Raw genomic sequence first — 24,812 nt, 5'->3', positions numbered from 1 at the left:
TCGAAGACCCGACTGTCCTGTCCCGAGTTTTCACGATCGCAGATCATCGGGGATAAGAACTTAGTAACAAAGTGAAACCGAATTAACGCGTGACTCGAAGGTCATTGAATACGTCTTGGCATAAGTAAAAAATAATAAACGACTCAACGGCTCAGACAACTGTCCGTCCATGTGCGGTTTATTATACTCGATAAGAACAATATTTTTTTATTATTGTTATTGTTATTGTTATGTATTATTTAAATTCATACAAAACATTTATTATTGAGATTATTGTCAAGAGAATCGCATGCCAGTGTCATCGATACCTTAACAATGACGTGCCGTGGAATTTATTTGATAAGACAAGCTCTGTCTTCGAAGAGCAAAGGCAGATGGCCCGTGTTGAGATATTTTAAGGCCACGCGCGTGACAGCTGCTCGCCAGTACGTTATCTTTTTTTTTTTTTTTTATATAATATAATACAATACGAGTTCAATGCTTGATATACCTCCAGTTACTTTGTGCACTTGCAATTTTTATCGCTTTTAGTTTACTTTATTTTTTTTATCTTATTCTTAAACTTTTGTTGTGAGTTAATTTATTTGTAAATAGAAGGACAATGTGTTAGATGGCAGTTTTACAAAGACAATGACCGTAGACCGAGACTGTAGACCGGACATGGACTCTACAGAGCGTCTCGATCTCGAGAAACGGGATCGCTCTTTGGCGACACTCAGCCTTACTCGGGATGAACAAATTGTCCGGCATTATTACCGAGGTCTTGGTGAGCTGAGGTATTACCGTTACTGAGGTAGAATTGCTTGCAAGAAATATAAGACTTAAAGTCTGAGTTTTAGTCTGACTCTGAGCTGAGTCCGAGTGCTTCTTCTTTTACACAGAAATAAAAAATACAAATAATGATGGTAAAAAAAAGGGCAGTGAATTCGACAGCAAACCTAACACTCACCAGCACTCTTGTATCTTTGATCCTCGGGATTGCTGTAATTTTATTTTTTATTTCTAGCCCATTCTCGTTGGAATGTAGGAAGTCGATGATTTTACGTCACTTTAGAGAATTATTTTTTTAAAAAAATTCATAAATATAAAAAGTACTTATTGAAAATGTTTGTTGCGGGTCTTAAATAAAATTGTCCTATTGTTTTGAGCCAGTGAACTCGTTAAATGTGACCGGTAAAGTCGATGATAAAAAAAATAAATCACCTGAGCACTCGAGTCCCATTTGCGAGACACCCTGTAGAGCCTGTAAACTCAATGTTAGAATTGCTAATTTAGTTCCATGTTTTGACTCAAAGTTTTTCAACCAACTCATTACCTAATAAGATGTTACAATGACCAAATTACCTCTCATGAGAGTTCGTAGTCATTATGGCAGTATCATTGTCGCGCTCGTAAATATTGTAAAAACTAACGACGTTTTTGCTCGTCTGGTTTCTTACTCCTACATTTATTTTCAGCGAGTTCTGTTATGTTTGTTTAGTTTTATTTGGCGAAATAGGATTTACAATAAAACTCACGGAAAAGGAAGTGACCTTTCACTCATAGACGTAAATTATTATTTGTATCTCAGTAGTTGTGGAAAAATATTTACGCTTAGATGTCTTGCATTGCCACCGGGGGCGAGACTAAAATATCCAATAGAAATAACAATATATATATATATATATATGTATGACTTTTTCTTAAAGCCAACTAAATTTTATGATGTCACCTGTCGCTCGCGGTCTTTTTAAATTAAATATTTTTAAATATTTATTTAACCTCTTTGATAAATTATTCGAGTAAAAATATCAAATCTGCAGTAATATAAAGTCCAATAAAAAATATATATAAGGAAAAAAATAAAATGGAGTTAAAAAAAATATTTGAATAAATGAATTTTTTCCCAGGCCTGTTTTGCCCGTTTTTAAAGACTGATAATCCGTCAATACAGAAGGCAGTGGCCTCTTCTATCTCATGACCCTGGAGAAAAATAAGATACGTTATTTTATTAAGCCATAAACCAAAGAATTTAGACGATATCTGAGCGATAGTGACACAAGTTGGCCATAAAGTCTAGACTGATTTAAATTGTAAGCCAAGATTTAACGACAAGCTGATTTATCGATCGGACATGCTGTCGCTAGCTTATAAAATCTCACTTTGTCAGAGTTTTATTCAAACGGGAATTAAAAATAAACATTTAAATATTAAACAAACAGCCAATGGTTACTTATTACTTATCAGATTTTCGTGATATCATTTAAACAACGCAGTTTGTCGTGACGTGTCCTATTGGTAGTTTAAAAACATTAACATTTCTCTAGCTCCATATAATACATCCATACATATATGTAAATGTATCGAGAAATTTAGTAACACAACACACCGTCATATTGTATGCTCGTGATTTTAAAACTCGTCTCCTGCTGATCCAATAAACATTTACTTTTGTTTCTCTCTGGTTGTTTCTTCCTCGTCAGTCGCCATGGCAAGTAGAGTCAACTTTAACTTTAATATTAAATAAAGTTAAGTAAAGCAAAGCAAAGCAACCTAAGCAAAGCATAATATTCTTTATATACTGTACACCGAACCCCTCCACATTATTTTCATTACTACACGTTCGCCTCGAAGCGCTTGCGCTCTTAGCCCGTGGCACTCGTAGTTCCGCGGATCGTGTTCACTTGGTTGACAGCACCCGCGCCGCTTGCACGTGATACCGCGAACAGCACTTTGTCAACTATCTCTATCTCTCCCTTCCTTTCTCTATCTCTCCTCATTCACCCTCATACAGAAAACTCAATTCAAATTTTAAAAAATCATCACCAACTTAAATGTCTCGCCGGTCAAATGAACATTCGCGTACTGTCAAATTAATTATTATCTTACTACGTATCGGCCTTACAAAAGTGTCTTAGTTATTTAAATGTGACAGCTCAGTCCAGTGGTACTCAGTGATTAAACAATGAGCTTATATTTATTATTTATATAAATAAACAAATGATTTATTTTGGAATTTATAACAACCTAATGTGCAGCATCAACGCAATGGTTTTTGGGAGCAACAAATTTCGTATTAGAAGGTAATTTAAAAAAAAAAAAAAAAAAAAAAAAAAGCACATAAATAAAGCCGACAATTTGTTTATTTTTATTTACAAAATTAGGTCGTATTTATTTACTGAGAATGAGAAGTAAAACGAGTTGAATTACAAATACGACTAACGAGAGAGCAATAATTGGTGAGAATCATCGCAATGGTTTTACGGTGACCTCACTTTTATTATATTGTATCTTAGTATCGTGACAAAGAAAATAAAACTTTTAGCAATACAAGCTTGAATCATTAGACAGAAGACAGTAGACAGTAGACAGCAAATCTAATGGAGATGGTTGTACACTTGAGTACGTGGCTTTCGCGATGCGTGACCAACTGTAAAACTGTCTTTATCTACTATTTATATTTATCTGTACAGTATATACTGCTACTACTTCTGCTGCTCCTGGTCGCTCGCATGTCTGATCAATAACGCGCTACCTCTCCTTTGTGATATAATCCTGAGTATATATATAAATTTATTATCACATCAATATAACTTATATTAGATTAAAAAAAAAAAGTTTTAAAATTTAGTTAATGCTAAAAATTAGTGACGATAAATCAATCAAAGAAAATATGTACTAACGACCAACTAAACAAACATCGGCAACTACAATATTTATTACTTTCCTCGGTACAGTTGGTTCTTACACGATTACCCGATCGATACTTGTGCAATACCGCGAGATTGTAGACTCGATTATTAATTTTAATTTAATATAATTAAATATACCCGGGTATATTAGCGGTAATTGTAAATTGTGACCGTGTTTAATTAAGTAACCCGCCAAAAAATAGTCATTATCAGAGGCTGTAATTAAAGTGTCGCAAGTAGGGAGCCGATTTATTATTTAAATAAATTAATACACGTTTTTATGCACGTGGTTATTTATATAGATTCAATTAATAATCCACGTGGTAGACAGGTTATGTGGGTTTTACGATACGTGAGCGAATTGACCTCACTTAATGTAATACATTAGTGTAATATGCCAAGACGAAAGGAGGAACAGCCTGGGAAAACTCGTCTCCTACGTAAACTCCCTCAATACCGTTCACTTCGACTCATTGTTTTGCATTCAAAAGGATTAACTTGTCTTAAATTATAACCACACAGTCCTTATGTGTACATACTGTCTACAAATAATAATAATAATAATAATTATTATTATTATTATTTATATAATTTCTGTTTGAGGTAAATTTAACAAGTTATGATTCGGCTGACTTTTGACAGCAGAAAATTTAACAGAAAAATTAATTTTTTTATTGGAGATTTCATGAAAAAAATTTATAATTATGTAAAAAACTTGGTGATTATTTGTAAAGACTGAAGATGTCACGAGTTATGACGAAACGTAATGAAATTTAAATTTGAAATTTACAATAAAGTTGTGATCAGAGAGGCCATTGATTGATAATTTTTAAAAAAATTAGGCATTGATTGTGTAATAGAATTTTTAGCTAAAACGATGTAAAAGAAAAGTATGAAGAAATATCGATTTTTCACGGTGAAAATAGGTGGAGTACACGGAAGAAATAAAGTATTGTAGTAATAATACACCTGGATTTATTCGCGACAGGTTGATATTTGAAAGAGCAATTTTCACAATTTGTTTGAGTGATTAGTGTGATTGCAATAGTATGATAGTATTTTTATAATTTTTATCGTATAAACAAATTAACCGCGCAATAAATCATAAGTCATATTTAAAATACACACATCAAGTCTATAGTCAGTAGTTAAGTTTAATTATTATCTCGAATTACGGAAAAATTTTTCGCTTAATTGAGATTATTGATTACTGATAATCACAGATGCCGATTATCTTGTATTAAAATTTTTAGTTGATGTTAATAAATAGCGATCGCGAAGGCTGAGACAAGAGTAATACTGGATTATCATTGTTATTAAATTACAACATTAATTAGCAAAAACAATAAAAATAAATGAATAAATAATTTATTAATCATGTAACATAATCTTATCTTTAGACAACGTCCTTCTACAAATCATTCGTTGTCTATTACACAATCGTACATGCACAATAAAAATCCTCCTCAGGGCCACAGCTCGTCTTATATTAATAACAATAATCAACTACGGTAGTTACTCTTATTATCGGCATTCACTTAAGGGGAAGCTAATTGCAGTTACCTTGATCTCAACTAAAAAAATTACATGCATACATACATATCTATATATTAATGTAAGTAAATGATGGTTTCAACGTTATGATCCTTAGATCTACTCGATAAACACGTCCCAATTAACGTCCGATTAGATCATTGCAACCTGCCGCCCAATTACATCCAACTTTCTCTCCCTCTTTATTCGACTCGATCTTACACGAGTGCAATTTAAAGCCACCGTAGACTAGAGATGCCAGCAATGTGTGCGATGATGCAACAATAGTAAAAAATATTCGTAGAAATGGGCGCGTCAATGATCAAATGATTCTTTTGTATTGTATTTGTACACAAGTGAGAATATTAAATAATCAACGGCGCCTATAAGTCGCTCTACAAATTACTGTACCGTTCTATTCAGCCGTTTCACTTCCTCATTAATGTCTTGTCTGTAATTAATTAAGTCCACGAATAGAAGAAGCTGATAGCTAAGACTAGTTTACCCGTCTTTAAACGTCTTATTACTTCTTGCGAGTTGCAAATTGTTTCAACTTGCAGTTCTCAAAAATTAATCTTCACTTTTTCTCTTAATTATCAATATAATTAGTATTATTAATTAAAAACAATGTTAGCTTACTACGTACTTATGATGTCTCCATATTTTTCCACTCCCTAAAAGATAATTAACAAATGTCATAAGTCATGATAATTTTTTAGTTATTAATACTGTTAGACTAGAGAATTATTAAGCTCTAGTATAAGATTGAGACAAGTTAATTTCAACAAAGTAACTTATCATTATGAAAGAATGCTCAGTATCGCCAAGAAATTGAATTCTTACGGTGAGCGAAGATTGAATAACAAAACAATAGTGGTAATTCTTTCATTTATTTTATAATTATTTTTATCAAATATTTATTGCATCGTGTCTTGAGATCACGCCCAATTCGCGGTTGATTTTTTTTTTTATATAGATTATAATATAATATAATGCTCCGCAAGGAAAATTATAGTAAGAAAAAGTGAGAATGTCTGGTGTGCATCTGCCACAGCTGGATCTAGTTATTTTTCCGACAGGTGAATAACCCAATTGGACTTGATATTATTATTAATATTACAATACATTATTCTGCGATTAAAGTGCAGTTTTTAATTTTTAACACACAGTTTATATTAAAACTTGAGATGGGTAATAATCTGTTCTGATAGTGGGAGATTAGATTACGAGCATCTTATTTTTACACGGAAAAGATCAGGGTTAACAATAATAATACAGTAGGCAATGGGAAAAATAATTTTAATGGAAAGTTATCCGTAACTCAAAATTTGAAATTGGCGGCAAAATATAAATTTTAATGAATATAAATATTGATGTCAATTTTTTAAATTTATCTCTGATTTGAAAAGTTGTAACTGAATACATTTGAAAAAAAATTCTAATATCGCATGTGAGTTTAAAATTTAATATTCAAAAGTAGAACTGGATATTTGAATTGGTGGTTATTAATTTTTAGTAAATATTGGCTGCAAAACATAAATTTTAATGAATATAAATATTGACGTAAATTTAACAATTACTAAAAGTAATAACTACCAATTCGAATTTCCGGTTCTAATTTTGAATATTAAGTTTTAAACTCACATGCGATATTAGAATTTTTTTTCCAAATTTATTCAAAGCTACAACTTTTCAAATCAGAGATCAATTAAAAATTTTCTAATTCAAAAAATTAACAAACAATTGAAATTTAAAAAAATGCAAATTCTGTATTTGAATTTAAAATCTAATATTAATATTTGATTAGAAAATGTTCACTATCTTATAAGTGATCTCGGACTCTTTAGAAAGGAGGAAACACTAGATTTTTGGAGCGTTTCTATTTTAGTCTGGCATATTCTCTTTCGCAAATTTTTTTCTGTATAAAAATAAATAAATTTATTTTCGCTATCTATTGTGTAGGCGGGATCGATATAGAGTATTGAGCAAAGCGATATTTAAAAAAAAAAATAGAGATATCTATGGCTGGTATGCCGGCAATTGGTCTTGTAAATTGTCGAGTATTTTGTGTAATGTAACATGAAGCGTGTTATGTTTTGTATATATCGTTTATTTCCACCCAGTCGGCGAAAAAATAAAACGGACAAAATTACTCGGAATGCTGGTAATTTAATGTAATGTAAGTGTTTTGCATTGCGAAAATAGTGAAAATAGTGGGTACCTTTATTCTGATACAAATACTAATGTAAATGTGCAGCGATTGTTAAGCAGCCTTTAGATGAAAGTGTCCCGCCGATCTTGTGTCGGCTCCACGATTTTTAGTCGCGATTCAACGATCGAGAGATCTTTACGTCAGTTACACAGTTGACGGTTGATCAGTAATCCTATTTAAAATATAATCAACTGGATCTTCTTGAGAAAGTCTTAGTCATCAACAAACTCCTACTGTTTCGAAAATATTATTTATTTACGAGATCAGTAATCGTATATTCATCCAACTCTTACGATGTCAACCGAGTTAGAGAGCAGTAGCTTAGGCTATTTAATAGATCCTATAGATTACAACTTTTACTTTGATACAAAATACCTCCCACGAGCGATTAATTCCCTTGATAAACAAACTTTATTATTTTTATTACGAGGTGTGGGCTTAAATTACTTGTAGCAACTCAACCAATTAACTATTTACAATCCGTACTACATTCCATGCATCCACATTCTTTCCCACTTGTCATCATTCCAGTATCATTATTTTTCTTCCTCTTCTTCCTGTCTCGCGTGTCATATCACACTCGATTTGTTTCTCTTCTCAGGTATATGTATATATAGATATATTTAAATACATATTTTTATAACATCTTTTATAAATATGTAAACATACTTTTATCTTTTATTTCTAATTGGTATTGGTATTAAATTTAATAACTGATTATTATTATTATAATTATGACTGTGATGATGACTAATGGCCGGTGACTAATGACTAGCAATTAATTCAAGTATGCTTATTATTTAAATGAGCTGTGAATATTTTATTTGTGGTATCGATAGAACAAAACTAGCAACAAGTGTTCAGGTCAAAAAATGTCTAAGCGTGGGAAGGTCTCATTCTTTAATCACTTGTTATCAACCCGCATGGCAACTGCTCGTTATCGTGTCAACTTGACAATATGTCGCTATTATTTTTTATTATTTTTTTTAAAATTATTTTCGCTATTTAAAGGCATCTATTACGATGTTGGTTAGCAAAAAAAAATTATTTGCGTGTGAAAAATAAAAAGTAAAAAGTTTGGCGAAGGCAATTTTTTTTTTTTAGTTAGACTTGTTTCACGCGACTTAGTAATTAGAGTTGTTAAACGACTCGCATATTTACGAAGGCCGTTCTTTCTCTTACTCATTTTCTCTATAGTAGTTTTGTGTGTATTTGAGAGTCGTACGGATACATGGATACTTTGTGGAATGTCCAGTAAAGCCTGAGGATGAATCTGAGGCAAATAAACAGAGTAACGGAGAGAGTGATGCTGATAGTGAATGAGAAATTAAATGAGTGCAATAAACTCATTCATACCAGCAAAAAAAAAATGAAATGCAATAATAATAATAATAATAATAATAATAATAATAATAATAATAATAATAATAATAATAATAATAATAATAATAATAATAGTGATAAAATTATGTGGAATAAATCGGCACTGATCAATTGGAAAATAATTTTACGTCAATCCGATTTTTCCCATAATTTTAATTCTATAGTTCAAATTTTTATTTTCAAAATTTTGCTCAACAAAATTCAAAACAAATTTTTTTTTTATTCATTATTATTAGAAATTTTCAAATTTTATGTTCATAAAATCTTTTTGTTCGGAAAATTAAAGAAAATTTTTTTGAAAAGGGATCAGATTGGATTAAAATTATTTTCCATATTTTGTAAAAAAAGAAAAAAATTTTATCGGTAAAAATTCAAAGTACTTTTACAAAAAAAATAATGAGTATGTTAATATACTTTAGCGCCTTCGCAATACCAAACATATATACACACATATTTTACTAGAGTTCATTCTCGCCTTAATACATTTCCGTGAGGTGTAAATGACATAGTTAACAAAGAAAACTCTTCTAAAAAATTAATCCGCATAATTATCTTATTATTTATCTTAACTGTAAGAAAATTCTTGATATCTGACAAAATAATAATTAGGACCGAGGTTTTGTTGTAAAATCCATCCTCTATCCCTAAAAAATGCATCTTTTATTTTAAAATAATGATATTTAATTTCCGCGTTTTTTCCGTTCAAGTATTTGGTCATTAGCGTTACCATTAAATTAGTCTCCATTGACACTCCAGTCCTTAAAGAAACCGAAATAAAACGTGTCAAGATTTTTTATGACGTTTCGCGATGACGTAGGTACTATTTTTTTTTTTTTTTTTTTTTTTTTTTTTTTTTTTTTTCAAACAAAATAAAACAAGAGCAAAGTTTCTCTCTTGACACAGTTTTAATACATTAATCTGAGTCTCGGACGTACGGCACGCGGACAAATGGACAAACAAGACATTAACGGCACACATTTGACATAAATATATATATGGATATTATTTTTCTAATGAAACAAACAATTCACGATTTTAGTTTCAAATTTCTATTTTTTATAATTAAATTCAACAATCAAACGTCAAACCATAACTATTATTACAGTCCCGTAATTAAATCTCATAAATAAAATAAATAAGTAAATAAGACATTAAAATATTTTTATTACATATTTATTTTGAATTCTCGTTCTCAAGTTTATTATTTTACTATTTCTAACTATATATATTTATAGATGTATAAGGAATTTAGAATAGAATAATATTTATAAAATAAATCTTGTCGGATATTAAGAATAGAAAATTATGCGACAGTCAAAGTGAATAAGAGCCGCAATGTAATTACAGTAAACCGCATTGTCGGGTCGTATACTCGTTGATTATTGCGCAATCGTTAATACTATTTATGCGTACTGTTTTGTGTTTTCTACGTCAGTACAAATATATCTACATGTATATGTATATATATATGTATATGTATATGTGTACTGTAGTAAAAAGAAACAAGCACGATGACTAGTTTCACGAGGCGAAGGTTTTGACCTCTACCTTTATGTCCTCGGCATCTTTTATCTGTGCAATAGTATATACTACACAACTCAAAAAAAAAGGATCGAGGCAAAAAACAGAGACACATATATTTTTAAAAGTAACAGTTAACCATATAAAGTACTTTCATACATTTTTGGCACTCAAATCACGTTTTACTTTTAAAGATTTTGTTGCTGAAATAATAAGTCAGTGCAAAGACTTTTTTATGGATATGTATATGTATATATATGTATATATATATATATATATGTATCCCTACATTCCGGTTCGCTAGTAGATTACCACTATTACAATTTCTCATAATAATATATTATTATCTCAACTCTATTACGGTTATTATTATTACCCATTATTATTATTTTTTTTTTCTATTTTCATATTTTTTATTATTGAGTCAGACAATTTCTTCCGCCGTTATATCATAATATCAGAATAACATAGACAATAAATTATCTAATTGAATTGCCGAGAATTGACATATTTAATTCAATTTTTTTTTTAAATTAACTTGTTTTCAGTTTATATAGAAATGGAATATTTCGGTCGTGGTTTAAAAAAAAGTAAATATTTGAATAACAATGGAATGTTATTTTTATTTGATTTAGTGATAATGAATAAGATTGTGGATTTTATTTAATATTTTTAGATTTAAGTGACGGAAATTTGAATCACAAATTAACGGCCTTTATATTTTAAATGTTAATTATTTAAAAAAAAAAAAAAAAGAATGGCCATTCTTTTATCAGTAGTTTCTTATTGATCTTGACAATGATTTGTTTGGTGATTTTTAGTCTTAAAATATTTTAAAAAGGCGTTTGTAGTTTGCCTGGACTTTAAAGAGGTCAAAGAACTTTGATCACGTGGCAGTTTCTGTTAAGACGACAAACTTTGAGTTATGAGTCGATCGAAACTGGACCGGTGACAAAAAATGTCACGTAAATAATCGTTTTCGTTTTCTTTGAGTAAACTCACTTGCAGAACAATACTTTTAATAATGATAATAATAGTAATAATAAATAATAAATAAAAGCAACAGTAACTGAAACGGAAAGAATTGCGAGGGTAGGCGTGGCGCACCTTCCGTTCGTGATCCGAAGCCTCTGCATGCCAACTCGCGCCGCGAAACCTCCTGAGCCAGATCCTAAAATTAAATTTATTTAATTCAATAACCAAATGCCCATCTGATAAAAATCCACTTGTAGATCAATGACCCAACTCATCAATGTAACAAATAAATCGCGGGTATCAAAATCAACAGACTATTTTTGATTACCGCGATTAGTATCCATACCAAGGCTATTTTCACTTTTAAAAGTAATGCTAAGTACTGAAATAATTATCTAGTGACTCGTTAGCATTTAACTCCACAATGCCAGACTCTAGCGTATGTTTTAATAAAAATGCTGACAAATTGTTTTTTCATGTCGGCTGTATGTAATACCAAGGACGCGGGAATCGTTTTAGTTTTAGTTTCTTTTATTTTAAATCGGGTCGAGGTTCCCTTACTTATTTCCTGTCTTTCCCTGTGCTCAATCATATCGCGATACAAATATTAATTACCTTAACACAATAGATTACTTTCAATATATGTATACATATATATGAGTATTTGAATAACCATAAATTTGTAATTCTACCGTGTCATTGTTTATTTAACTCGGCATGTTGTTGAATTATGGGAATTTTTATAGTCAAAGAGTCTTCTGATTTTAACTGAGTACACATTAACAGTAATTCTATTCTTATAGAAGAGGAAGAGGCAAGTCGGTCTAGCGAGTAATTAAATCTTGTGGCTTTTGAACACCGTACACTATTTTTTTCTCTCCATACAATTAATTTAATTAGATATTTTTTTTCGACTACAATCAGATTCTAAAAATTATATTTAAAATTTTTTTAAATGCCCATTTTACCCCAATACTCAATGCAAGTACTTGGAGGTAATATTGGCATGTCAAAAAGAGACCGTTTCAAATTTCATTCAAATATATCACAAAAAATCCTCAGGTTTATCTTTTTTGGACTTTCAAGGAGAGCTTTTGCAGGACATTTTTTTTTCGTTCACTTTTTGAAAAAGTAGATTTGCCACTCATTCTGCAGTCTTCTCTTCCGCGATTTAAATGGATTCTTCTTTACTAAAAATGCCATGAAGCTTTAGCTCCTTGTTCTTTATTCAGTAATTTGAATTAAAATTTAAAAAAATATTGGGGAACCGTTCGCACGTCGTATTAAGGTCGTGTATATGTACAAGGTGTACAAATACAGGTGGACTGTATAGTACAGTAGTCACGATGTCTCTTGATAGCAGACAGACTTAATAAAGAGATTAAAATTCCATCAGAACATTAACTTTAGATCGATCCTTGTGGTGAGGTATTATAATAAGTATGAGTATGAGTGTAAGTATATAAATAAAAAGTAAATAAGCTCGATATGAATATATGCTACTGAACAAAGAGAATTAAATTAAATACATTAATATCTATACATCTGTATATTTATCCATCAATACAATCGCAGTAGGAATTAAAGACGTGTGGCGTGCGTACCCAGTAAATTCTTAAGGACGTCGTTAGTTCCATCTTTCGACTCTACTTGGACACACAACCGATCCAAGGAAATCCGTACGTGACTCGAATAGACTCGTCAATCCTTTATATTACCCGGGTATCGTAGTATCCCAGACTACTAAAGTGTACACACAAAAAGAGTTTACAGTGCGCACTTTAACCAGCACAATTTCACACTACACCGACAGTGCGTGATCTGAATTAAGTTCCCCCTTTTTTTGTTGGCTTCTCATCGCTTCATATATCGATAGTCCTCTTTCTTCTCGTACCTCCTACTCTTTGCGTCTTAACTTGTCCGCGTATGCTGAGCTTTGTTCAATGTTTAATTTATTTTCATGCCAAAATGTTATTTGCCGAGTCGATCGATCAATGCCACGATTAATCAAACGTCACATCAGCAAGTGCATTGTTCGCTGCTGAGAACAAAGCTATCAATATACACAAGCTCGTAAATCCATCCAAAACACTTTCCTTGATCTCAAAAAGGTTATCATTTTAAAATCATCACACCATTTTTTTTTTACAGCATAGTAATCATTATTATTGTTTTTTTTTTTTTTTGAACAAACAAAAGATTTTATTTAAATATTCATAAATCTTTTTTTTTAATCGAATTATTCAATGGAATCAAATAAAAAAAGGAGTTTTTACTTTCCAATAAAATTTGTAGCGAAACTATCGACTTTAGAAAAAAAATTTTCAAACAAAAATTGTAGGAAATTTAATTCTCTACAAAAAAGGTCTTCAAACTTATTAACGTATCTCTGATAGTTTCGAAGTTATCAAGAAAATAGATAAGGATTAAATTAATTTAAAAATAAGTGTTTAGATTTATTTTTTTATTTCAAGCCGTAATTACGTGGAAATAATTGAATGTACCGAAAAATGTAATGAGACCTTTTTTGTAGATAATTTTATTAGCTATAAAATTGTCTATATACATTTTTATCATATCTGTATTAGTTTCCCCGAAATTTTGATTTTTTTACAAAAACTAAAATGTTAATTTAAAAGTTTGTAATAAAAAAAAAAAAAAAAAAAAAAAAAAATAAAATAAAGTGACATTTAAGGTACTGTAGGAAAGAAAATTTATGATTGCGGTGAACGGACGTCACATCAATATCAAAGTCGGCATCTTATCTGAAAGAACGAGATATATGTAGTGTAGTAACACAACAATAATTCTCATTTCGGAGACACAAGGACTCGGTTTGTTGGCTAAAAGTTAAGTTTAAATAAACCGGGAATAAATTCAAGAGGTTCGTTCACTACCAGATGACTGTAGTCTTCCATATAAATCGAACGGTTTAATAACACGAAAAAAATAATAATGATAATAATAAATGTAAATTCGTGGGCATGAGATCAATATAATCCTGCAATCTTACGAATAGTAATGAAATCAATTATTATTGCATAAGTCATTAACGCGGTACCGTACAATGCCTTATCACGATCGAGCCTTTCTTTTCTTCTATTATTATATTTTTTTTTTTTATAATCCGTTACTTTAAATTCAATTAACCACCGATTCAATCAGCTGATAATTAAAGAGATCGATTGACAATCGATGCTAATGATTGTTTGATAGATAAATTTAATTAAATATATTTTACACTGACTTTTATTTTATCAGTTGCGAAATAACATCAGTATTATTTTTTATTGTTTATTTTTATCGATAATTTAATTTTATAATTAATAATTCCTCAAATTATTTTTAAGACATTCGTATAAATGAAATATTTTTTTCTTAATTTAAATTTTTAATTAAACAAAAAAATTTTTTTTTTTTTTGCAGAAGCCAATCAAAGGCATCCTACTTGGCATACAAACGTGAACGCGGCGCTCCCGATAGCGAAGGCAGCTACAAACGTACAATGTCACCAACAGCGCGACTGGAAGATTGGCCGCCCCCTCGAGACCGTGATGATCCAGTTTTGTTGCGCGTTACGCCGCACCACCCGCTTCACAATAATAATAATCATATCAACAACAACAATAACAAAAACAACTCAAGTCACAATGAGTTGGCAAAGTCTCACAGCGTCGACGCTCTTCATCATCGCATCGAAGAGCGCACGAACGCCCACTCGGTCGAGGTACTGGGTAAGCTGTCGCATGAACTCAGCAAAAAGCTGCAGGCCAGCGACACGCGACCCAGATCCGAAAGTAACAACAACAGCATTCTTAATAATAATAACAATAATAACAATAGTAATATTAATAATTCTAACAGTAATAATAATAACAATAATAATAATAATAACAACAACGAAGATCGGCTGCACCGGCAAATTGACAAGAGAGACCTCAAAGAACGCGTGTCGCCTCAGAGTGTTCAAGTTTTGAATGACAGAAACCGGCAGCTTGAACGCGAGCGTCGTAAGCTCGCGGCAAATTGTGAAACTATTGGAGAACCTGAATTACTTAATAGTGAGACTAAAAATGGTAACTTTTAATTAATTAATATTTTATGGGATAAAAATAATTCGTTAATTTTAATTATTTGCATGTCTAATAAATTTAATTTATTTTATTTTTCAGGAATCGAAGATTTTTATATTGAAAGAAGCGCAACTATTGAAATGACATCTCGAAATGTCGAATTGTTGAACCGTAGAAATATTTTGCCAGAAAAAAGACACTCGACAACTGGAACCACCACTGAAATTGATAATGACAATTCGTTGTCTTCAACATCAACGTCGACGTCAACTTCGAGCTCGCCATTTGCCGATAAATCGCCACCGACAACATCTCCGAGGTTTACAAAACTACACAAAAATGACCAAGTCCAGTTGAGATCACGCGGCGCCGTGCCGAGAAGATCCGGCAGCTGCTCGAGTTCCAGTTCCTCAAGATCTTCACTAGATCAAGGGTTAACGCACTCGCGTTCCTCGCCGTCTAAAATCTATTCCAACAGCAACTCACTGCAGAGTCGCAGCGAGCACAGGAAGTCACTTCCGGAGTTAGAGAACGTGAAGGAAACGTACCCGAGTCCGCGCAGCAAAGTGTCCAGTCCCGCGCAGACAGAGAGCTCGTGGATTAAATTGGGCGGCAGTCAAACGGAGAATCTGTTCATGAGTCGTCTGCGCCGGTCGCCTTCCTCGGGTTCAAGGTCCTCGTCTCTGTCAAGTGCCTCCAAGATTTCAAGCTCTTCTTCCTCTTTATCCCCGAGATACTCTCCAGTCGAAGGCAAAGTCGCCTCTCCCTGCGTGTCGCCGCAGCCCGGAATCGAGGGCCTCACTCTCGTGCAAAGAACTGAAGTTATTCTCCGCGTCAACACCACCACCATGGACGTCGCTTCGCAGACAGAAGCTCTGGACGAAGAGGAGCCCGTGAAAGAGATCAACCAGAGTCCGATGATTGCCGAGCCGCGGCGTAAACTCCCCGAGGAAATCGAGTGCGAGAAGTTAAGTCGGGACTTGGCCAATCAATTGGGACCCAACGATAAACTTGTTCCAATTCTAGGTTCGTATATATTACATATATATATATAGATTTATATTTAGTACCGTCACTTATTCTTCCTACGCATTTTCTTCCATATCGAGATGAAATTTTACTCAGCCTCAATCTTGATCTGCCTGCATTAAAACATATTTTATCTCTTGAACAAACAAAAAAAAGTAAATACAGAAGAGAAAAGGTGTAAAAAATATTTAGTTTATTTGAATAAAATTATTAATGAAGTTTAACGGTCGCTGCGTAGGATTGAAACCCACCAGCGAAGCCCGACAGTGCATCGGCCTTTTAATTTAATAAATACCAACACGCTTTTATCTACTAAACGTTTATTTGATTACGTCGCTTATGTTTCATTCACTTAAACGCATTCCTCGGAGCCTCAAGCATTAACCAGACCTCCAACTACTTAATCTACTTAAATATTTATAATATTTCAAACGCAAGTCTAATTTTAGTTGTAATTAAAATTTGAAATATAAAATATGCTGAATATTTTCAGTGCCAGTGCCAGAGTTGAAGAAGCCGACGGATTACGTGTCCGGTCTGTTCAGGGTTGAGACAACGCTGCAGCCGCGTCCGCGACGTCTGGTGTCAATGGAATCCACCGCGATATCCACTGCCACGGAAAACGGAACTGAGGACGATAGAAAGTAAGTTTGTGATTTTTTTACTGTAGCACGTGTTGTTGCGTGACGTCTCTCCACGTGGAACAGAGTTCATCACGGTCAAAATTTATTTATTTTATTCTTAAACTCTGATGTATTAGTTCCACTAGTTTGACTCCGGTATCTACAACCGGATCTACCGTTAACTCAAATTTTATTTTTTTATTTTTATTTTTATTTATTTTATTTTTACTCCAATCTCTCCAATGATTTATTAAACAATTTTTTAATAACTCAAAATCTAGTCAATCTTAAATTCTTAAAATTCCCGCGGCAATTTTTCAAATCCTTAAATAGATAAAAAAAAATCGCGACTATATTTTTTAACATTCGCAAAAATACTTGAAGCTTCTTTTAAAAACTAAATTTGCTATTCCCAATACTTGAAACCGCATATTTAACTCAGAAATCCATAAAATTCTCTTAATTATTGACCCCAGCAATTTATCTTGGTCATAAAAAGAATATTAAAATTACCCTGTTTCAACACAAGACATTAATCGTCATCGTCGTGAGTTAAAAACAAAGATTATCCATTTCTCTTTCTCTAGTACAGAGTACAGAGCTCGGTAAGATCACGCGTGGTCGATAACTCTCTTGGTCCGCGGGCCGGCCGCTCAAGGAGAGAGAAAGTGCACAGACCACCTAGAAAATTGCCCAATCATCACCATAAATGATATTGTCAACGTTACTCTACACTGTACAGTCTACACTTAACTCATACCCAATACTCTATACTCATAGCAGCAGTTCGCTTTAAGTAACCGTCTATAAAACGCCATCAGTTTCGCGCAACTTAAAAATACGGAAAAAATACCAGTGGAAATATTAGAGTTTTTAGTGTGAAAACAGGGCCCTCGGGTAAAAAACTTCAAGTATCGTACTTTGCACTGTAATTTAAACTTTTTCTTGTAGTAAAGTAATAAATTATAATTATTGATTCAAAATTTCCAGATTTCTAATATATTTTTAGTTGAATTAAATTATATTATGAATGAAACTTTATTAAGGACTGAAAAAAGTCACACTTCAAAAAGTCGGGAGTTAATTCAAAGTAATTACGGATTTTATTTAAATTCGAATTCATTCCGCCACTCAGAGTTCCGGGGTTTAAAAAAAAATCACTCAGCATAAGAAGTAAATAGGGAGTTTGTTTTTTCGGAGTGATCTGAATTTTATTTAAATTCGCTTTTACTCCGATTCGGACTTAATATTAAAATAAACTTCCTTTGAGGTGAATTGCACTCTAAGGACATTAAATAAATACAGTCAACTACTCCGGAAATTTTTTACAGTCTACATGAAACTGTAATAATTACTACGTCTTAAAATATTGTAATTTTTACAGTTTCGAAGCCGAGGAACTGCTGATATTTGAAACTGTAATTTTTCCACTCTTTTATTTCCGCGACCGGACTTCAATAACTCACCGGCTGTTAAATTAAGCCCGATCTTTATCAGTTAATCCTAATCAATCAATTTTATAACACATTTCAAACATGATATATCGATAAATATGAAGATAAACTAAAACTATAGCTACAATAACAACAACAACAACAATAATAATAAATAAATCAGTGATGCGGTCAGTAATTGAGTGTAAAATTATATCACGTGTTGAGAATCGTCAGCTAGTGTTCAATGTTTAAAGCATGATAAATTATTTTAAATCTTCTGTCACTTGCTATCTCTCTCATTCTTCATTTCTTCTTCTTATTATTTATAAATATATATATATAATATATATAAGAGAGAACTAGCAGTTAAAATAACTTATAACTGCCATTATCTACCTTAATGCATATTGATTCACCGATGATTCATCATTTGTGACGTAATCTTCCGTCAATATCTTTATTTAAAAATAAGATTTTATCTTTGTCTATTAAATATAAGTGTCTGTGTGTGTGTTATTTTTACATTGTTGAGTTATTGTTGTTATTAATTTTAATTTATTCATTTAAATAATTTATTTATTTATTTTTTTTTTTGATTTAGAAACGAGATGCCATCGACACCAAACATTCCATCAAACAACAGTAATAATAATAATAATAATATTAATAATAATAATAGTGATCAGAGTAGTCCGTTGTCACCAACATCAACGTATTTGACAACTTCGGAAGGCAAAGCAAGGTTCCTAACTCAATATTCTCAGGATATTGCTGATGTTAAAGTTACTAATGGCGTTGATACGCCGCAGAGTAACGACATTGATTTAAAGCAGAAGAAGGTAAATTTTAATTAATTATAAAAATAATATTTAAGATCTAGATTAAGAGAAATGTTGATCTTTTTGGGTCTTAAAATTTTGTTAAAGCAAAGAGAAGGTTTTCTAAATTGAATTTAATTTTGAGAATTGAAGGGTTGGATTTTTGTTAATTTGTTTTATATTTTTTTTTAGGAGGAATTGGTGATGAGGCTGGACAGAAAAGTTGTGGTGCTTAAAGCTGAGCAAGAAGCTGTCAAAGAAGAAGGAGAACTTAATGAAACGCTGGGTGCTAAAGTCGCGTCGAGGATTTCAGCGGTCGCGAGACCTGCGGAGGCCTCTAAGTATCGGTTGCATGTTGAAGAAGTCGGCAAGATAACGAGTCTTCTTTTGGGACTCAGTGGCAGACTTGCGAGAGCTGAAAATGCTCTCCATGGTATGCCTGCTGATCATTCTGAGAGAGTAAGTATTTTTTATAGTAATGTTGGTATTTTAAATGCTGGCTCTTGTCGGATGTGATACTGATAAGGATTTAATGGAATGTAAATTGATGGGTAATTTATAACGGTGACAAGTTTTTTAGTGGATAGTTTATTTAGATTTTTTTTACTGTCGAAATTTGCATTTCAAATTAATTGGATTGATTACATTTACTTCCGGTTTACTTTTTTATTTTAACTGATAGTTGAAAAAGTTTTTTTTCAGTTTAGAAAATTTTTTTGCTACGTCCTATTTATTGTTTTCGAGTAAAATTTTCATTAACTGATAAATTTATGTTGTTTTTTAAAATTTCTATCTTGGAAATGAAGACAAAAAAATTTATCTTTGTTAGTTTGGGAGAAAAGTGAACACGAAACATAAATATGATTATCGGAAAACTGCGTCCAAAGTTTATACAATTTATAAGATAATTTTATTTGTCTTCATAAAATAAAAAACATATATAAATATATTTATCTTGACATAAAAAATAAAATTTTTATTGTAAGTCTGAAATTTTCATCCTATTAAACTTGAAACTTAAATTTCGACGAAAGTATTGATGTTACATAAAAATTCATTGATGCCTTTTTTGTAGAATATTAAATTCTCTATAATAAAGTATTCTATAAATTTTCCCATAAACTCAATAGTTTACTCGCAATTTCAATTTTAAGCTCCTGAACTTTTCCTATCTTAAAAAAAGTTTGTTCCCGCCTTTAATTTCAAAATACTGAACAAACTATCAAGAATACGACAAAAATCAATCCGACCAATTTTACAGTAAATTAAATTTCCTATAAGAAAGTCTCTATCACTTTTATCACAACTCGAGTAGTTTAGCCACAATATCGATTGAAACTAACGCGCTACTATTTTATTACAGAAAATTTTAGAATCCAAGAGAGACAAATTACTCGAGCAATTAGAAGAAGCTAAAATCCTGAAGAGCAACATCGACAAGCGCAGTGTGAACGTATCAGCGATTCTCTCCAAGTATTTGAACGACGAGGAGTTCTTAGATTACCAGCATTTTATCAACATGAAGACCAAGCTGATAATGGACGGACGAGAAATCCAAGACAAAGTTAAACTCGGCGAGGAGCAGCTTGCGGCTCTTAAAGAAGCAATTGGCTAGTGATAATAATCTTCTATTTTAAACTAACAAACACTAATTATTTAACAAAAAATAAAGAAACGCTGTGACCGTGTGACCATTGAGTCAAATTAAAACCGCGACTCGCTAAAGTGTAATTGTATCTTAATTATTTTAAAAACTCTACGTAGACTATCTATAAAAGTATATAAATATATAAATAAATATGTAATACGTCGACGAGAGCGTGTTTCCTGCTTACAAGGTTCTTACCGATCGTGTTTTTTGTCTCTCGTAAGAATCTTGAGTGCCTAGTCCTTGTTAAGTTCGCGTCATCTCTCATTTTATTAGTAATTCTTTTCCATAACTATTTTTTTTTAATTATTATTTTATTTTATCTATTACTCCGGTCAAGATGCATCAGCATGTTAAGTAATAATCCGGGTTTAAACTCGAATGAAAATAATGATTGCTAAATTGTTCGCGCAGCCTTGATTTTATTTATGAAAGTTAATAAAAAATTTATTTCTTACAATTGTCTGTAATTTTTTTTTAATTGGATTCAGTGCAATATTTTGAGAAATAAAAATATATGTACAGGGTTAAATTGTACATTTATATTAATATGAAATGAATTTAATTGTAAATTAATTAAATGAGAGCGAGATGGATTTGCCATTATTGACAATTTAAAATTGATAAATGTTGAGCAACAATTAATGAGTATATATACATATATATGACTTAAAATAAATTGCGCAGCTGTGTGCGATTGCTGATGATGTGATCGCGAGAATAGGTCGGGCTTTGGATATAAAGCCTTGTTATTTGGTGCCTTTCTTATATACACATTGTGATATAAGCATAATAATAATAAAACTATATATTAATAATGATTATAATATTAATTATTATGATTGTTATTTTTTAAAAATAAACGTAATATAAAATATTATAAATGATAATTATTGTTTAAAATACTGTACTACTGGAAAAAGAAATAATAAATTTATGGAATAAGTAGTTTACGGCAATGTAAATATATCAAATTAAATATATGTTAACACGAGCCATTTTCACTCATTACAACACATGTAGATTAATCGAATTATTGATTATTAATTATTAATTATGATAATATACTTTGAAAATTATGTTTTTATTTTTATGTTAATTCTCTGCTGAGGATATTCCGCTTGTGATTTTTATTATTAAATAAAATACTGAAATCATGTGCTCTTGTACGTTTGCTGATGTCTTGTCTCCTGACTACAGTCACTTTTACACTAAGATATTCTTATTTTTAATTACTTGATTTCTTTTAGTAAATGTGATTGTAGTTAAGAAGACATTTCGTTATTTATTTCTCCTTAAACTTTTGATTTTGAAATTTTTTCGAGACCTAGATGAGTTGCAGCATCTCTAAAATCGACCTAGAAAATCTAATGATGGCTCGATCAAGCTAAAAATTGGTTTGGAACTAGATTTCAATGCCCTGAATCGAAATCAAGCAAAGTATGAACTAAGAATTCATATTGAAGCCACCCAGGGGGTCCCTAAGTGGTTAAACCCGTAAATCAGCAGATTTTTGTGAGTTTCTGCCGTTCATAGGCATTGCAAATTAATTTTTTCATTGAGTTAATTGATAATAATTAATTAAATATTAATATTATGACTGGAGCAATTGTGAATTCCGAAAGAGCATCTTGAGAGTAATTTTTCAGTATATCGTTCATCAAAATATATTAAATTTCCCGGCCAACTTCTCAGCTGTATAGTTTCCTTCACTAGCAGCTTTTAATAAAATGACTACCGAGCGCCGGTACATCGAACTGACTACTCCGGTCTTATCAACCCACAGTACTAACCCGTTTCCCAGAAGCTCCGCATACCTGAAGAGCAAACGTATCAAGTTCCTTTCACATTTAAAGTGCATGGATATCACCACTAAATTGTTAAAACCATTTTTTCCAACTTAAAAATAACTCGGCAAACAATTTAAATGTCGTTGGCCTTTTTAATCGACCCATCATCAAATTTATTTCCATTGTGTTCAATAATAAACTATCGATTCCAGCCGACAAAAAATAATTTAAACAATCAATGGGATATGGAGAATTATGCCCTGTATAAAAACGGCATCGATGAATTATTAAGTACACGGATAAATTGGCTTGCGTTTGAATAAAAGCTGACGCAGATGAATATGGAATCAAGGATGTAAATTTCATGGGCTGAAATATATATACAAGTACGATGAAAATAGTGATCTGCGTTGAGCATCCAGTGGGGTCCAGCAGAGCAGAGGGTTTTCGTCGTACCGGTACCGATGAAAAGAGAATTCCCAGCTTGCTCGCCACACTTTAACCAGCAGCACAAATGATAATTGCTATGATTCATCCAACTATGCAGCCCGTTTCCGATGCATTTATATGCATCACAAATAACGGCGTCCCACAGCCGCCAAGCGCCACTGACGTTATATTAACTGCATTCTCTTCCGTTTATAATATCATACCACTACCTTTTATATCTCTGTTTATTCCGTCTCTCTTCGTCAGATCCCTCCCATCCCGACGTCCTACCGTCCTTTGTATATAAATTTAAAAGCATCTACACCTCCCACACCAGCAACACCCTGAGATACAGGACATTTTTACATCCCGACTAATGCGTCTACCCGGCAGTCGTACCTCTTCTACTTCCACTTCCACTTCCTCAAACTCATCTCCAGCTCTTCTCTATCTCCTCGCGTTTATTACATTTTTTAAAAATATCATAACACTTTATATTATTTTTATTTTTAATAATTCTCTATACCGCACAATACAACTGTTTCATTTTAATATTTTTCCCAGTGTGTTTATCGAGTCGTATGTTGCCCGGTTATAATTTTTATTTTTTATATACAACCGCCCGCCCACATGTCGGCTAAACATTCTCAGCATTATCCTACAGGCGAGGACACTCGAATTTATTCGTCGAAAAAATTTTAACGTCTCTCATTCTCAACCCGCGAATCGTCCAAAAAACCATTTTCTCTTTTCATATATATCTATATATATTTCTACATCTCTACATCCTCATTCTCATCCTCATTCACATCAACATCCACATCCTCCACAATTCTCCATCCCCAGGTCCTTTGCCTCGACTGTATATGCCAGTGGCACGATTGCCAAGAAACCTAGTCGTACTCTGCATTTTTATTGGCGCATTACGCCGCAGTCGATCCCCAAACCAAAAACAGCCAAAGCATCCTGCCAGTCTCTTCCCCTCCCCCCCCCCTCTGAATCATAAAATGATTTACGCCTAGATAATTACTTGTCTCTCCTCTTTATCTTATCCCCAATACCCACATGCACACACGCACACATGAAACATAAACATACCCATTGTATTTAATTATAATTAGCCTGGCTCTAAAATTAATTAACGACAAATTAATTATCATTATCCATATCAGGCATCAACTTCCTGCGTGACCCGAAGCAGCCTTCATGGCCATTACTGCCACGTGTACATATATGCTCTGGTGTCTGTTGTCCCTAAATCCTTGACGACACCCGGAATGCCGTGTGTCCCTTGTCCGTCGAATATTATCGAGTTATTACTCGGGCACGAGCTCATCGCACCGAATAACTAACGTACCATAATCCCTCCCTCGTGGCAGACTCTCGAGCTAAACTACGGCCTGCGAGTTGGATCCGCTTTTGAAGCATGCGTTTGTACACCTTGGGAATGCCCGCACAAATATCTACATGGAAATATATAACGCGTGCCAGGACCCCGGTGCTCTCTGGACACCGATCATTTCTATAGCGAATGCATGTTGGCTCTGGTTCCTGCTCTGGCTCTGAATCTGGTTCTGGCTCTGGTCTGCCTACTGCAGCCATATAGTTTTCATCCATATTATCAAACTTTGTATAGAAGTACCGATCTAGCTCCCCACCCACCCTAGCGTC

The 24,812-nt window shown here is 32.4% G+C and overlaps 1 protein-coding gene across 2 annotated transcripts in view; it reads left to right on the top strand.

Annotated features, from left to right (window-relative positions):
• The window catches only part of LOC103575766 (uncharacterized), an 83,032-nt gene extending 60,962 nt beyond the window's left edge, over positions 1-22,070 (top strand). For both annotated transcript variants that reach the window (XM_008555690.3, XM_053740094.1), the window contains 6 exons: positions 14,722-15,371; positions 15,468-16,394; positions 16,891-17,041; positions 19,058-19,295; positions 19,467-19,733; positions 20,638-22,070. In XM_008555690.3, coding sequence (XP_008553912.3) covers positions 14,722-15,371; positions 15,468-16,394; positions 16,891-17,041; positions 19,058-19,295; positions 19,467-19,733; positions 20,638-20,889 — 2,485 coding nt within the window. In that variant the 3' untranslated portion in view covers positions 20,890-22,070. The remainder of the gene's footprint in view (positions 1-14,721; positions 15,372-15,467; positions 16,395-16,890; positions 17,042-19,057; positions 19,296-19,466; positions 19,734-20,637) is intronic.
• Positions 22,071-24,812: the final 2,742 nt, after the last annotated feature.

The sequence above is a fragment of the Microplitis demolitor genome, chromosome 6 (genome assembly GCF_026212275.2).
Source record: "Microplitis demolitor isolate Queensland-Clemson2020A chromosome 6, iyMicDemo2.1a, whole genome shotgun sequence".
Lineage (NCBI taxonomy): Eukaryota > Metazoa > Arthropoda > Insecta > Hymenoptera > Braconidae > Microplitis > Microplitis demolitor.
This window is presented reverse-complemented; position numbering and strand designations above follow the sequence as displayed.